This window comes from Centruroides vittatus, unplaced genomic scaffold (genome assembly GCF_030686945.1).
Source record: "Centruroides vittatus isolate TY-2023 unplaced genomic scaffold, ASM3068694v2 contig_1863, whole genome shotgun sequence".
Taxonomy (NCBI): Eukaryota; Metazoa; Arthropoda; class Arachnida; order Scorpiones; family Buthidae; genus Centruroides; species Centruroides vittatus.
The window spans coordinates 1,188,312-1,205,060 of NW_027121147.1; the positions used below are offsets into that span (position 1 = coordinate 1,188,312).

Here is a 16,749-nt window from a genome sequence, read left to right on the forward strand (position 1 = left end):
AGACCAAGATGAGAATGAGACATCCTCTAATGAGACTAAGACTGCTATTACCATTATGATATTTCACATCTAAAACCAAAACTAAATTATAAATAATAATCTAAATTTGAAGTTTATTGTTATTAACATTACAATGCATTTGCATTTATGTTACAAGCATACATAAAACATGTGTCATAAAATATAGAATTAAAGCTATTCTGTGAAAAAAGTACTGTCCAAACCGAACAGCATTCAAAAGTTTTTATTACACTTTAATACCCAATAAATCTAATAATAAATCTATCACAATACTCCCAAACCTAAAATCCAGTTAGAAAACAAAAACAAACATTTTCAACCTTTACAAAGGCCATTGTCAGGTTCTACTGGTAGAATGCAAATTGAACACAAACAGAAAATTTAAATAATGTTCATTGTATATGAATGTTGCATGTGCAGGAATGCAGTAATAAGTTATAAAATAAAAACAATTACAAAAGAATACAATATATACAAAAAGATTACAAAAATGCTTATAAATAACAAAAGTAATGATATATAATGATAAGACAAAAACATAATAAATATAATAAGATGGGACTGCTTACAAAACATTACATGGATGCTAAATACATTCGAATACTGCCCTCCAGGCATGTGACGTAGGAGTCATGTCTCTGATGTTGATAGCCATTCCTGTAGAAATAATTCTGTTTATCTCAAGAATCTCCAGGTATTTTGGGCACAATGGTAATGCTTTTCGATGTAGGTGAGCTCTATCAAAGTAAACCTCTACATTTGCATCTGATGCATAGATGGCCAAGGCAGTACCACCTGATTTCCTATTGCTAGAGTCATGGTGTTCTTTGAGTCTAGTCATGAGGAGCCTAAAGATAATGCCAATGTATTCATAACATCAATCCACTCTATGGTCGTGCAAGGGAATTATGTACACTCCCAGAAGAGACTTATGTCAAAATATGTTCTTTACTCAAATTCAATTTCAATTCAAATTTTTCCATAGCATGTTGTAATTTGGAAACAGTTGCCTGAGAAAGATGATGATGAATTGTTGAAAGTATTAGCACTTTATTCTGTTGAGAAAATTTTAACAACAAAAGACAATTTGTATGTGAATTTATCCATTAAGAACCTTGGCATCAAGTGCAACCTAAGTCTTATACATATGTCTTTTTGAAGGCAATTTAAACATTAAAGAAGCATTTAAATTAAATATTCACTACCAATAAAGCTCATTTGAACTGATGTAATATATATTAATAAATGTTTTTGTCTAAATATAATTTATCACTTGGTCTAGTCACAATGATTACTGATTGACATTTTAAACAATAAATGTAAGAAACCATTAATTGTAAGATACATCTATGTTTTAAACAAATAATAATGAATAAAAAATGCCTAAAAATAGCAAATTAATGGAATTTAATATTTAAAAAATATATACATACTTTCCTAAAAATATGATTTATTTTCAAAACATACCAAATTCAATAAAAAATCTAAAATAATTCATTTTAATCCATTAAGAAATTTTAATTTTTTAATAAGAATTTTTGATTATGAACTTTAAAGCAGGATATTTTTAGAAAAAAAACTTAATAAATATTCTCAATATTTTAATTAACTCATAAAAATGAAAAAAAAAAGATTAATTATTTTTTAATTAAAAAAATGAGCGAATTTTAAATAAATTTTAATTATCTAATGTTATCATATATCAGAGATGGCGAACCTATGGCACGTATAGAGAAATCATCTGGCACGTAACGTATCATACGATTTTGATTGATCATCTATCTTTTCAATCATCCTTTTTTCAATAAGCTTTTTGTACATTTATTCTAATTAAAGCATATTCATTTAATTTCTTTAAATATCATTATTCGAAGTCTAAAAGTTTTGGCACACACAAACATCTTTAAAGCTAAGTGTACTTACTATATGGCACGTGAGCTCAGAAAGGTTCGCCACCCGTCATATATCATACACTGTTTTATTTGTAAACTTTGAGTCAAATTATGTTACTTCTAAACAAATTATCTCTAGAATAATTTTTTCAGGCTTCTTTCTGATATGGCAGATATATTACATATTTATTTAAATTATCAGTAAAACTTACTTTCATTTAAGCAAATAAGAAATTCAAATTAACAAACAGCAATAGCATTATCACTTCTTGACAAACAATTTGTTTAAATATATATATTTAAATGATTATACAACTGTATGTAAATATGAATTTTTAGCTGAACAATTTGGAAAATAATGAAATAATGTTAAAATAAAATTTAAAACATTGAATTTCATTTAGTGTTTCACATCAAAGTTAAATGTTGAAAAATATAATGAAAATTTTATAAATATTTAAAACTATATTTTAAAATAGATAATAACCATGGTATATTTGCCAAATATATTAGCAAATGTCTCAAATCTTCTATTTTTAACCTTTCTGGACGAGTACGAGCGGGAAACGTCAAAACTGGTCCTCCACGTCTGTCTCTTCCCCCTTATAAAAACAAAATAAATTATTAAATTAATTAAACTGACAAACCTAAAAGAAAGTAAATAAAAATGTTATCAATCTAATTTCAAGTCAATTTACAACATATAGTAAAACCTGTTCAAAACATAACCTGAATAAAATGGAAACCTGCCAAAACAGAAAAAAAATTCTTCAAAACAGAGCAATTTTCTGTGTAAAAAATTCCGTTCAAAACAGAAACTTGTCAAACAAAAAAGTATTCAGCACTGTACAATTTCAGTTTATACCAGTTTTACTATATAACTGTAGTAAGTTAAAATAAAAACTAGAGTCAATATTTACTGTATATTTTAGTTAAAATGTTAGAAAATTTTCGAATTAAAATAAATTTCTTAAAAATTTAATATTTTGATTGTAATGAAGAATGTAATTCATAAGTTTTAAGTAATTACAATTTTTCATTCTTCCTCATTTAAAAGTTTCAGTTCAAAGATTTCATATATTAATAATTTTTGCATGTAACTTCCATCTTTAATAACTCTCATAATATAAATAAAATTTTACAACTAAAATAAATAGTGGTAATATAAGGTTGATAAGCAATATGCAACTTCAGCTGATTTCTTGAATATTTTTTACTTTTTAAAATATGATAAAAATAAATTTCCTCACAGTTAATAAACTAAATTACTAATACAAAAGAAAAATCAAAACCCAGAAAGAAAAAATGCATTTGGTCCAATTTGGGATACAAATTCATTTTTGTAGCACTTCATTTTTAAATTGTATACCTATATTTTGTTCAGCAGAGCATCACTGAACAATGGAAATAAAAATGAAATCTTTTGGCTCATAATTTATAAAGATTATTATAGAATAATCTGACATATTCCAGATTTATGTTTTCCTGGAAAGTCCTAACAGAAAATCTCATAACAACAAAATAGCTTATTGGAGTTACATTAACAAAAACTATAATTCTAACAAAACATTCAATAAATTAATCAGCAGTCAGATATCAACATACAACAAGAACTTAGAATAAGTCAGTTTAAGAATAAAAAAAATTTAATATTTATACTTGATACAAAAGAATTAAAACAGTTTATAGCAAACTATAGTAGTAAACAAGATCATAAAAGTATCATGAAATAAGAGCTATTTTTACATGGGCCATCTTCTTAGTCTGGCATTATGGACCTTGGAGGCCTTTAGCCACAGTCACAATCCTTCTCCATCTCCTTCAGTCTATAGCCTGCCTCTGCCAATCTTTGATTCTGAGGTCTTTAAGATCTTCAGTGACCCCATCTATCCACCTTTTCCTGGGACAATCTCTTGGCCTCTTCCATTTCTCCTCACTGTGGAGCCCTCATGACGGTGTTGCCATTGTAGGTAGCCTTATGACATGGCCTAGCCACTGTAATTTTCTGGCCTTAATCACCTGTGAATCTTGGGCTTGTCGTAGGTTGTTGGCAGTTCCTGATTTGTTTTTTCCCTCCATATTGGTTCTCCATTGACCATGATACCATTATTATCATAGTCTTCAACAGGTCTGAAGATTCTCCTTAATATCTTGTTTTCAAATCTATGTAGTTATAGTTCCTCCTGCTTTGTCATTGGACATGTTTCACATACATACAGAATTGCAAGTCTGATCAAATTGGGCCATAGCAGATTGAAAAATTAAAACTTTAAAACAATTGTGAGATACTGAGGGCACAGGATCAGTTCTCTAAATGCCACTTACGTGTTGAGTTGGTAAAACTTGCTCACTTTGTCTTTTGGAGGGCATTAATCAAGTGGCAAGGGGGTGGACAAGTCAATAGGTATCCCCATTTCCAAACTAGACAGGCAGACAGATTTTAACAGATAACTAAATAAAAGTTTAATAAACATCTAAATCTAGAATACAGGAGGATATACAGAGCTATATGTGGTTAAATGCGGTTACACTATTAGTTATTTACAAAAGGATAGCGACTAATTTACTATCTATGCCGTGTGCCTAAAGTCCTTGTTCCGTGGAGAGAGTTCACAGGCCTCTAACAAAATACCTCTAGGTGAAAGTGGAGAGCCGATATGACCAACATTGTCTGTATAGAAGCTTGGAGCAGTCAAATGTCTCTCAGTCAGAGTCTTCTCCTTTCGCTGGGTCAGTGGAGGTCCAGGAGACTAGAATGGCACATTCACAATAATAACTTCCTATGACGATCGCCCTGAGCTTCCAGTTATTACAGCTTTTATATCATTAGCGAGGTTGACACCGAAGTTTTAAATGCAAAAACGTGTACATCGGATGTTCAGTGCCGGTTTCCTGTAAGTCTAGAAGTTTGACAATGGTGTTTGGAAAGTCAGTGGAATCATGCTCAACATTCCAAACGCCATTGTCAAACTTCTAGGCTTACAGGAAAGTGACGCTGAACATCCAACATACACATTTTTGCATTTAGAACTTTGGCCTCAACCTCACTATTATCATGGGAAAGGGGTCATGTGATCGTCCATTGTTTACTATATCAATCTGCAGGTGTGCAATGACTTGCAATTTCAGAGGGTCGTTTCATAACGAACTGCCCTCGTTTGCAACTGTCAACTTTCCCACTTAATTGTTGACATTGGAGAGACATCCGATCTGATTCTCTGTGAGGAGAGTTTTTTTCTAGTGACGGATGTTTACGTAAAGTTATTTTAGTAAAAATGGGTTAAAACAAAACTTGTGGATCTCACACAATAATATCTAATGACTTTTGATGATGACATAGTAAGTAGTCAAGCTAAAACAACCTTTTTGGAAATTTAAATGGATTTGTTATGTAATAATAATATGTACTATATTAGTATAATATATTAATATAATTAATATGTAAGTAATAGACATTCCCATTCCAAACAATCATAACATGAAAAATGCTCACATTGAAAAAATCAAAACATGCACTCCATTTGCCCAAGAAATAGGATGGATATGGTATTTATTGTACTGTATCTATTGTCCTCTCTTCAACTAGTGTCATACCACATACACTACACAAAAGTCTAGAAATGTTAAACCTTAATAAAGACATATACATGGCACTACACAAAAGATGCAATACTGAACACTTATCACATTGTTAGGAAGCTTCTAGATAAGGACACATACAAATAACACAGAAGCTTACTGTTACACTTGTTTAGGTAGTTATGCCTAGACTTCAATGTGGCATAGCACTTAGCACCAGTATCAGCTGAACATAACATTTGCAAAATAATAATAACAATAATAAGTAAATATACTGAACTCTCTTAAGAAGTAAAGTACCTGTAGAAAATGAATAAAGTCAATGTCATACCAATAGTTCAATTTGCCACAAAAGTTATCCTAGATTTGTTACATAAAAGCCTGAAGGCAACAGACATTCATTCAAATTCATATAGATCTTTACAAAAAGCTTCTACTCTGGCAACATGACATACTGTCAGAAAATTTCTCCAAAATGTTTAAGGTTCCATACTGATCTTATAGGCCTTAAAATCATTTTAAAATACTAATTTTTAAAAATTCTTTTATTATACTTAATCATTTAAGATAAAAGAATAAATTTAAAAAGTCATTAAAACAATGCTATTTTTATTTCATATTAAACATCTCAGAAACAGAATTTTTACAATTATTAATTTCTCAGAAATTAATAATTGATAATAAAATAATTGTTAAATTTACAAATATAAATAAAATAAATAAAGTTAATTTTTCATTAAGTTGTTTAAAAATATTATAAAACAGTAAGAAATAAAAATTACAAAATTTCTCTTAATTTATCCTATAAAATAATTTAAGGAAATAAAATAAAGTTCATTTTATCTAAATTGTGTTGTCAGTCAATATTGTCAGGTTTTGTGATGTTTATATATGTATATATACACCATGATGAGATAAAGCGTGAGTGCCAGAGTAGATGATTATAAGGTTGTGGGCATAAGAGTCATCCCCAGTTGGTGCTGTGAATAACTGAGGATAGTTATATCTGAGATTAAATATGTCTGGAAGAGGAGAATTACTTGGGGGTACAGTTAGTGTAACAGGCAATACATCTGCATGGCAAGGAGGAGTTGTGGGCTCAAGTCTGGCACTGAGCAGATTCTTTTCTTCCAGAATATTCTACATTATTTATTAAATATTCAATTATTATAGTTATAGTAAATTTTGAATTGTGCCTTCTGATTTCTTGATTTCTGGTGTGTCAGAAAGAACACCTTATGACTTCTTGAACTCAGTTTAAGTCCGTTTATTTGACAACTATTTACAAAAGTGTACAGCAGTACTTCTTGTAGTGTTGCCACCTTTACAAAAATCCTGACCCGGACGGCAGGTCAGGTTTGTTCGAACAGAAGTTCCTGATGCATGCACAATGTCATTTTACAATGTGAAGAATAACGTGCATGCCAGTTCTAAATCAGTTACAGTTAGGGACTAGGGACTTGAGTAGGAGTAACATATGTAACCTAAATTAAGAAAGAAAGAACAGATAATTTAGCTCCATTGAAGACGTGTACGGACATACAAGCAAAACAAAAAGGAAAAAAAAAGGTCAAGAGGCAGGTTGCGCGTCACAAGTTGGCGTAAACAGAGTAACATGGCAGAGTGGTAAATGAGTTTCAGTGTGAGGTCTTTTGCTGTTCAAATGGTGTAAATTTATAAAAATATTTGCAAGAACTTTGTTTCATCGTAATTTCACAATTTCTACGAAATTCCCGGACAAAATTAATAGTTCACCCGGACAGTGAGTCAATTCCCAGACTGTCCGGGTGAAAACCAGACGGGTGGTAACACTAACTTCTTGCTTGCTTCTCACAACAGTCTTACACTAAGCTTGTTTCTCTTAGTTTCCACAGTCGTTGCCTTATATCTAAGTTCTAGATCTGTTGGCCAACCAATCCAGAGTTGAGTCTGTAGCTCTCCCACGAGTTCGCCTCAGTTGGCATACCTGTCCCAACTCGTCAGGATGACTTACTAACCAACCTTTTCCAGAAAATGTGTTCTGATGAGTGAAAGCTTGAATTATCTTGTCAATACTCAATAGGCCTCCTTGACAATTATTAAAAGTAAACTAAAAATAGCCTAACGCATTACTGCAATGATTTGGCATTAATTAATATTGTTGGATTTTGCAATGTTTACATATCTAAATTGCATTATCATTCATAGAAAACAAAACATTTGAATTCTATAATAATAATGTTCTGTTCTCTATGAATGATATTGTCTAAAGAGGACAGTTATATACTTGTACTTGTGAAATAAATTTCATTATAGATGAAAGAAATATTAAAGATGATAATGTAATAAATTAAATGATATACCTGAAAGAATTGCTATTTTTTCTTGCAAAAGAGGTATCATATCAACAGCTCTAAGTCTGTCAACTTTCCATGATCCTAAAAAAATAAAAAAATTTTATTAATTATAAAATTAATTTTATAAAATAACTATAATAAGTGTTAAATATCATTCATAAAAGTTCAATATTGCTTATTTTTAATAAAAGCAAATTTTAGAATTTTTCATAATTTCATCTTCAGAAAATCTGAGTAAATTATTACAAAAAAAAAATAATAATAATTATTATTTCAACTTTCTAGATGTGCTGAAAACATCCATATACTAAGGTAAAAGCTGATCAAATAAACTTTTTAATCAGATTTTAAAAAAAATTACAAAAATATACATTGCTAATGATTTTGTATAGGCCTATTCATCAGAAAAACAAATAATTATTCAAGTTATTAAAAGGCAGAATGTTTGTTTTATATATCTGTCATTTGAAACTTATAACTGAATCGAAAACTTTGGTTATAAAAAAAATATAATTTACTACTGAACTAATAGCAACATCTTACATACTTTCTAAATTTAACTTTTGTATAGCCAAGTTTTTTTTTTTTTTGGATAAAAATCAAGTTCTTCATAATCTGTATAAAAATTGATATCTAATGTTTTGGTACATTACTCAAAGTATTTTAAAGAATTTTTCTCTAGTTTTAAAATTTTATAAATTTTTTACTTATATGGTCTCAAAATTGCTTTTCTTTATAATTTTGATACTGTGATGCAACTACATTTTTTGTACTTTATAAAAATGTATGTACATAAAAGGTAATAAATGATAAAGGATTAGTCTTCAAAATATAGACCACTGTGTTCTATGGTTCTTATTATAACAGTAATTTTTTCATAGACGTTCTATTTATTCTGTGTAAATGCTTTAAAAAAGTAATAAAGATATTCCAACAATCAAAATGAGTAAGTGAGAGAAGTGAGAAAACCACAATGCCATACTTGTCTTCTCAATCTTCCACCAGATGTTCTTGCCTGCCATTCTACATAGTAGATTGGTACTCTTTCTGCCTATTCTTATTCTTGTTTTTTCACAGGTATTCCATAGAGTAGATTGTTACAAGTCTACTCTATTTCATCTCTTCAAACCATATGACTCTACTAAACTACCAATTAAGGTTCTCTCATTTCCTCTACTTTAGATGTCACCACCATTGTTCTCTACACTAGGTCCCTGAATGCCACCATAACATATTGCCTTAAATCTTAGAATGTGCTTAATACATAAATAGGTTTGTATATCTTTATGGTATACAAACATCTTATCTCCCTTTCTAATCATAATATCCAAAACATATACTGATATTTTCCATCTCTGCATCTTATCCAGTGTCAGGCCTACACTATCATCTGAAAAACCAGCACAAAGAACTAATTATCTTCTCATTCCAAATTATAAAAAAATATTATGGTAGCTTCTTAAAACTATAAACACAGCTTTGGATAAGGGCCAATTGTCCTTCCCCTCCCTTCGATACCTTTGAAGGGGTTTTGGTTAACCCTAGGGTACTGGAGGTGGGTCTGCGGGCCCAGCCTTCTCCCTCTCAGGTTGGGATAAGTCTCCCCACTTCAGGCATAAGCACTGCCCTCCTATTCTCTTGAGTACGTCCTCTCCAGGCTTCAAGCTGACACGCGGATACTGTACTTTCATTTTTCTGTGATTACCCACTCTGTTGCATCTGTACTCGTCCATGTACTTATTGTAAACTATTTCAATTCTACGTTTTCTTCCTGGCTGTGCCTCTGGCAGGTACAGGGAATTGTAAATTACTTTAGTCAATAAACATGAATGAATGAATGAACAAATGAAATGAACTATAAACACAGCTTAAACCTTAGTACAGTCAAACCTGTTTTTATGCGGGGGATAGGGACCGCATTAAAAAAAACGCATAAAAAAAATCTCACGAAACTTCACGAATGGCTGTAAATAATAGTTTTCGCAACACAATTAAAAAATATTTTTTTTTTATGCGGTCAACAGGGACCGCATAAAAAAAGTCTCACATAGAAAATAACTCAAAACCATACGAAATAGAATTTATTGACAACAGATGTCAGCACTTGACTGCATCGTCTGGTCTATCGTCTGTTTTACATATTTTTGTCCAGGTGGTGTTTTGTTGACTTAAAAAGTAAATTATTTCATTTTTCGCATATTCATGCAATAATATTACTATAATAAGTGCATTTATGCTATAATAAGTTTATTTAGCTATAATAAGTCATTTATGCTATAATAAGTTTATTTAGCTATAATAAGTCAACGTAAGACATGACGAATCGCACGAGACTAGTCGCCAACTATACCGCACAAATTAAAAATTCGCATTAAAAAAATCGCACATAAAAAGAGCGCATAAAAACAGGTTTGACTGTATATCCGAAACAAAAATTTAATTTAATATTGAATACATTTTGACTAACATTTTCAATCATTACCAATCTTCATCAGATCATTAATGTTCTACAAATGGAATGCATTGAAGAATGCACTAAAAAATTTAAAACTAATATATATCATTATATAATTGGCAAAATATGAAAAAAATTTTTTTTAATTTAAGAGTAGTTTTGTCAACAAAATAACTACTAGATATTACTGGAAAAAATTAGTAAATAAAATGCATATTCAAAATAGACAAACTGCCTGGAATGACATTAACAAAATTGAATGACGTCACTTTATTATAAGAAATGTTTCCAGGAATATAAAAGATTCTGTTCTTCTGTAGTTTAAGCACCTGTCCTTCCTTTCAAGCTTTGTAAATCTCCAATACCTTTAGTGTTTTGAGTCAGTCAGCACATAAGGATCTTGTGATTAGCGCAGCATTATTCAGGCCTACTTATAAATGTTCTCAGAGGCATATACAATTAAAAGAAATTTTTTTGCACTTTGTCAATTATGTAAGGATACATATACGTTAGTTTTAAATTTTGTAGTACATTCTTCAATGCATTCCATTTATAGAACATTAATGGCCTGATGAAATCAGTATTGATTGAAAACATTTTCAATATTAAATTTTTTTTTCAATTTACTAAGATTTAAGCTGTGTTTATTGTGTTATTATTCAGTAAGACCAGTTGTTAAGTTGGAATCTCTTAAAACTGGATATCTAATTGCTATAAAACCACAAATACCTTTAAAATTCAGTTCAGCATTTAATTGAATGATGAGGATTATATATATATACACTGACAAACATTTTCAATCCGAATCAGATCTTCTTTAGGTTAGGACTGAAAATGTTTGTTAGTGTGTATATATGTTACTGTGAAAGACCTGCTAAATTAGTGGTCTACAAGTGGTACACCTTGATAAGTGCTGCCAGCTAGGTTGATCTTTAGCATATATTGTCAGGCTTCTTCTGAAAGCTAACAAGAAATTATTGAGTCTGACTATCTCCCTGTACAAACAGGCACAAGTATTCTATAATAGATGATGGTCTTGTATGTACTTACATTGGAGAAAAAAGGATTTTATTTATAGCTTTCCTCACCTACATTGTACACAAAGTTTTGTCATGTATTCAGAAAAATGTTAGAAAGTTGTCTGCATATGAAATGAAATGAAAATACATCGGAGATTTAATAAAAGTAATTTTAATTTGCTGCTGTATGGAATGCCAGATACATTGGAATCATAGCATCTATTAAGGCCTCTAATGATATTCCTTGTGTAGCAGTTATATAGCTTGTGCTGTGATAGTTTTGAACTCCTCCTCTCTTTCTTGTATGTCCAATATGTGTGTGTATGCTCTACGGACCAAAGAGTTGAATTCTGCAATCTTGTAGGAAAATGGATCATTTATTTATTTATCTTAATTACAATTGGAAAAGTCTGAGTAGGACAAAAGATTTCCACTAACTGCATAACAATAAATCCCATGAAAATAAAATAAACAACAAATAAAAAATGCTAAAAAATACATTAGCACACATTTAAAAATTGCAAATAGTAACAAAAATAAAAGTTATAGCAAATTCTTTTGAAAATATTTTTAAAGTGAGTAAATTTTCATAAAATATATTTTCAAGGTTGGTCATATTATCAGAAATGTGATTTAAAAAAACGATTTTTGATAAATGGACAATCTAAAAAAAGGAGTAAAAATACATAAAGGTTTACAAAGATTACATTTAAGAATTTTCAGATAAAGCCACTCAGAATGTATTAAACTATTAAAATATTTGAAATATACAAGCTGATCAAAATATTTTATTTGTTCTGTATAAGAAGGTAACCCCAGTCTGGATGGACCTGGTGATGTTTGGATGATTAGAAGGAGCTGAAATAAAGATGGAGCTGTAGGAGAATTTCCTATATATACTGGTGGAAAAAGTCCCATTGATTAATTTGATGTAGATGTTGAGGAAGTAAATGCTATTCTGGACAGAAGTTAGCCCATAGGGGCTGGTGTTGAACTTGTCCAAGAGGTCTTTGTAGTCTAGGTTCTTGATGCTATAGGATGAAATCATCATCAATATAATGTGCATATAGGACTATTTGGCCATCATTGTTCTGTATGCTTCCAAATTATGTATGAAGGGTTAGCACAACGTGCCCAAAAGTGGACTTTCCATTGGAACACCCTTGCTTTGTAAGTATGTGGAATCTTTGAAGGAAAAAAAAAAATGTATGGCAAAGGAGATCTGATAGCTTTCAGATGTTTTCATAGTATTCACCAAAAAGTCTTGTAGAAAACAGGAACAATGCTCAATTCTGACTGACAGATACAGTGACTAGAAGTTACACACTATAAAAAATCAAGGGATGATGAAAGATGACAGGAAGATATCCATTTATATCCAATAATATGGAGGAAAATGTTCACTAATGCAAGTTTTTTTTTACCATATCTGCTGGTAATTTATTTAAGATTAATCAGTTTTTAGCAGTCGCTATTTGTTTTCATCTGACAATCTGCATCATCTAAGTGTTAAAATTTGTCCCTATGAGGAAAACAGATGTTCCATTGCAGCAGTGCTGGTGAGGATAGAGTTGTATTCTAAAAAAATTAAATCTTTAAATACCTGTCATCTGTGCTCTTTTTCCAAAAAAAAATTGCTGTCCATACACACATATGTGATGTTGATAATAGCTAAAGTAATCATCATCAGGTTAAATCTCATTTTCATACTGTTTTGAACTTCATTTAGTATAATCAAAAAGACTTTGTAGTTTTCCCAGCTGGACATACAGAGAGGCCGGGTGGCAAGCCGATGTGAAGCTAAAATTATATCTCAATAATCAAAAAGAGTCTTATTACCAGTTTACAAGTGAAAGATTTATTAATTATTCGTTTTACACTGGAATTTTGGTTCTACATTGTCATTCAGTTTATGCATTGTATGTTAAAAGTGAGCTTGTTTCAAGGACATGAAAATAGTAAAACTAATCTCAATTCTACATTACATGAAATAAAATATTTAAAAATTGTGAACAATAAAAATTCCAAATCCAATAAGGATATTTTTGTGCAGCTGACTTTCCTACAGTTGTTGGATGACAACAAACTTTGAAGACATTTTACTTGATTTTACAGTCAAGGCTCAATGCATACAATTCCTACAAACATCAATTTGTTGCCATAAAATTTACATAAATATAATATTTAATTGTTCGATTTTGGACTTATATAATTTATAATATGAAATAAAATGCTTAAAATCTTGTACACTATTATATATGTACTGTATAGTAAAAGACAATACAAAATTTATAATGAATGTAGAATGGATTTTTTTTACATTCACTACAGGGCTTAAAGCAGTCGTGGCAATAAAAAAAAGTGAGAAAAGAGAGTTCACACTGAAAAAAAGCTAAAAAAGCTAATAGTGTTAAAATGAACGAAAACAGGCGTTATTAAAAAAACACACAAACGAACACATATTTTGTATCAATAACATTGCATATGATATTAGATTGATTATTAAGTATAGGCACGCTTGATCAAGATCGGAACGCCGCATACTTAATATGCCTGGGATCCACCGATTGACTAGAATACATCGAGAACACTGATTGCCAGCTAGCACCCTGCAACTACTTGGAGTCATCACAACGGAGAGTCAAAAGATTCACAGCAACCCCATTAGCACGCCTGTTGAATATGCAGAAAGCCACAGTCCTTGCTCCAAAGGCACCAAGAATATTTGCATTTGGGAAAACTCATAAACCGGGTTGCCAAATACGACCAGTTATAGAAAAATGTAATTCTCCGACGTTTCGCATCGAAAAGCAATTAGTAAGATTTATTCATTCTAAAGAACAAAATCACTCTTTTACTATCACCAACTCGCCACAATTGATAGAGAAGCTCAAAAACATTGCTCTAAAGGATGATGAGTACATGACTGTTATGGATTACGAATCGTTATATCCCTCCATAAAATTACCCCCATGTTTCTGTGCGTTAAGGGATTTCCTTTTTAAAAACATCGAGAATTCATACAAATACCATCAACACATCCTGGAGCTGTCTGATTTAATATGTTATACATCCTTCTTTCAATTTGAAGGGAGAGTTTTCCTGCAAGGTAGAGGGGTGCCAATGGGCAGTCCGATGTCGGCTATACTATGCGATTTGGTGTTACGACAACTCGAAAATACTATTCTTCCCGGATTCCAAAATGATATTATTCTATACACTAGATACATAGACGATATATTCATTCTATGGAATAATAAGCACAACACTCAACGATTCCTAAATGATATCAATGATAACCCTTATGGTTTAACTTTACAACTGGACCAGGAGAGCTATAATAATGTTCATTTCCTCGATATTAATATCACCTGCGGGGAAGGGGAAATCAAGACGAACATTTACCGGAAACTGGGTCTAAATACTATCATCATCCCGAATCAATCGGTGGATCCCAGGCATATTAAGTATGCGGCGTTCCGATCTTGGATCAAGCGTGCCTATACTCATTGCACAAACATATGTGATACCTATAAAGAATTGGATTGATTATTAAGTGACTGATAAGATTAAATATGAAAATAGTTAGGCTGAGTTTATACTCCAGAAAAGTGACCAGTAAGACTGCATTAAGCCAGAATAGGCTCGCATTAAGTTTTCATGTGCCCCGTACAGAATTCCCACAGTTATACAGCAAAGCAAATGGAATAGTAACATAACTACCAGAATGTGTTTCCATATAACATGCCAAATTTCAAATGCCATTTATTTCAAGGTACATTTTTTGATTTCTTCATAAAAAAAAATGTAATTAAAGAAGAAAAAAAAACAACTTCTGGCAGAATCAGTGGGTTGCATGTTCATTATATAGCAGGGGTGGGCAAGCAAAAGTGGGAGCCAAAATGTAGGTTTTGCAAAATGCATGGGAGCCGCAGTTCTGTACTTTTTTATTCTGTACTGCAGTTCTGTACCTGGATTTTATTATATAATATAGAACAAGTATTGAATTTTTTTAATAAACATATTTTCAGAAAATTGTGGAAATAAAACTGTAAAAATAATAATAAAAAGCAGAAATTAACACTTTCAGCAAGAGCCACATAAAATTCAAAAAGAGTCGCATGCGGCTCTCGGAGTCTCATTTGCCCATGTCTGTTATATAGCAATACCACTAGTAATTGTGACCCAATCATTTATTTGGTAATTTTATCAATATTTTTTAAATGATTAAAAATAAAATTACAGCATTCATTACTGGTAATACTAGTCTCCAAATCTATTCCCCTGAATACAATAAAACAATTTGTTAGTCATTGGACCCACAACTGACAGAAAAGAGAGTTTATGAAAACAATGTAATTAAACATTTAGCAGTTTGTTGTCCTTTACAGTGGGGAACCGGCAGAGTCTATTACTTTCAGGGGAGAAAATATACAAAGCTTTCTACTACCCTCAAGTTGAAAAATAATACAATCCCATGAAATTTAACAAATCTGATGTTAATAAGTAAATGATGAAATTATTTACAGAGAGTTGATATTTGATAAGTTTAGTTTTTTGCTCTTATAGATCAAATTACAGAAATTATAAATAAAAATCTCATTTTTTAAAAATTAAAATCATAAAATTTCACTTACAAAAGATCGAGATGGAACGCACGCTTTTCATTTTTATAATCGCTTTGTTTTATTAGACACACATATTATTCCTATATACATTTATTAATTATAATAAACATACATTATGTATATAATTACATTAAAATAACACTGTAATTAACATCTGAAATAAAAAAGTAATTGAATCGAGTCTCGCCTCCATATTAATTAATGTGTTGTTTTGGGGGGCCTAGTAGAAGCTGTAATTTTCTGGGTAGGGGCACCAGGTTAACTGGGGGGTGTGCCCACCCATGCTCTTTCCTGGCAACGCCCATATTAACGTGCCACAGTAATTAATTGATTACGTTGCATCAAATTAAATAATTTATAAAAATTGAAATAATAAATATGTTTATAAAATAATTGGCTGTATCTGTTTGCAATGATAATGTAAAACACACTGTACTTATAGTTTAGCATTTCCGATATTTAATTTATTTTTGAATTTTAAAATATAAGAAAAACAATTTTTTAAATAAGTTTTACGCATCTATATCTGCAACTTTAGATAATACAAAGATATAAGAATCCATCAAAAAAGTTAATTAATAATAATTAAAATCAAGAAAAAATATGTTTCTTTTGAGGTAAGGAAACTTGTAAAAAGTCAGGTATGCGATCACATGATGCCCGTCTCCCCACTTTGCGAAACCAAATGGTCGAGGTTGAAATAAAACTCCAGCAGAAGTAAAAACAAACATCGGCGCGTGTATAGGACAATAAACTTAAACGAGAGCGAAGATGAGACATGACACCATGTAATTTATGCTAATTACTTTCTAATATTAA

The 16,749-nt window shown here is 30.8% G+C and overlaps 1 protein-coding gene across 1 annotated transcript in view; it reads right to left on the reverse strand.

Moving 5' to 3' along the window:
- LOC136970005 (triple functional domain protein-like) overlaps positions 1-16,749 on the reverse strand; it is a 231,686-nt gene that overhangs the window by 200,703 nt on the left and 14,234 nt on the right. The window contains 2 exon segments of the mRNA XM_067264363.1: positions 2,401-2,515; positions 7,835-7,909. Of these exon segments, the coding sequence (XP_067120464.1) occupies positions 2,401-2,515; positions 7,835-7,909 (190 nt within the window).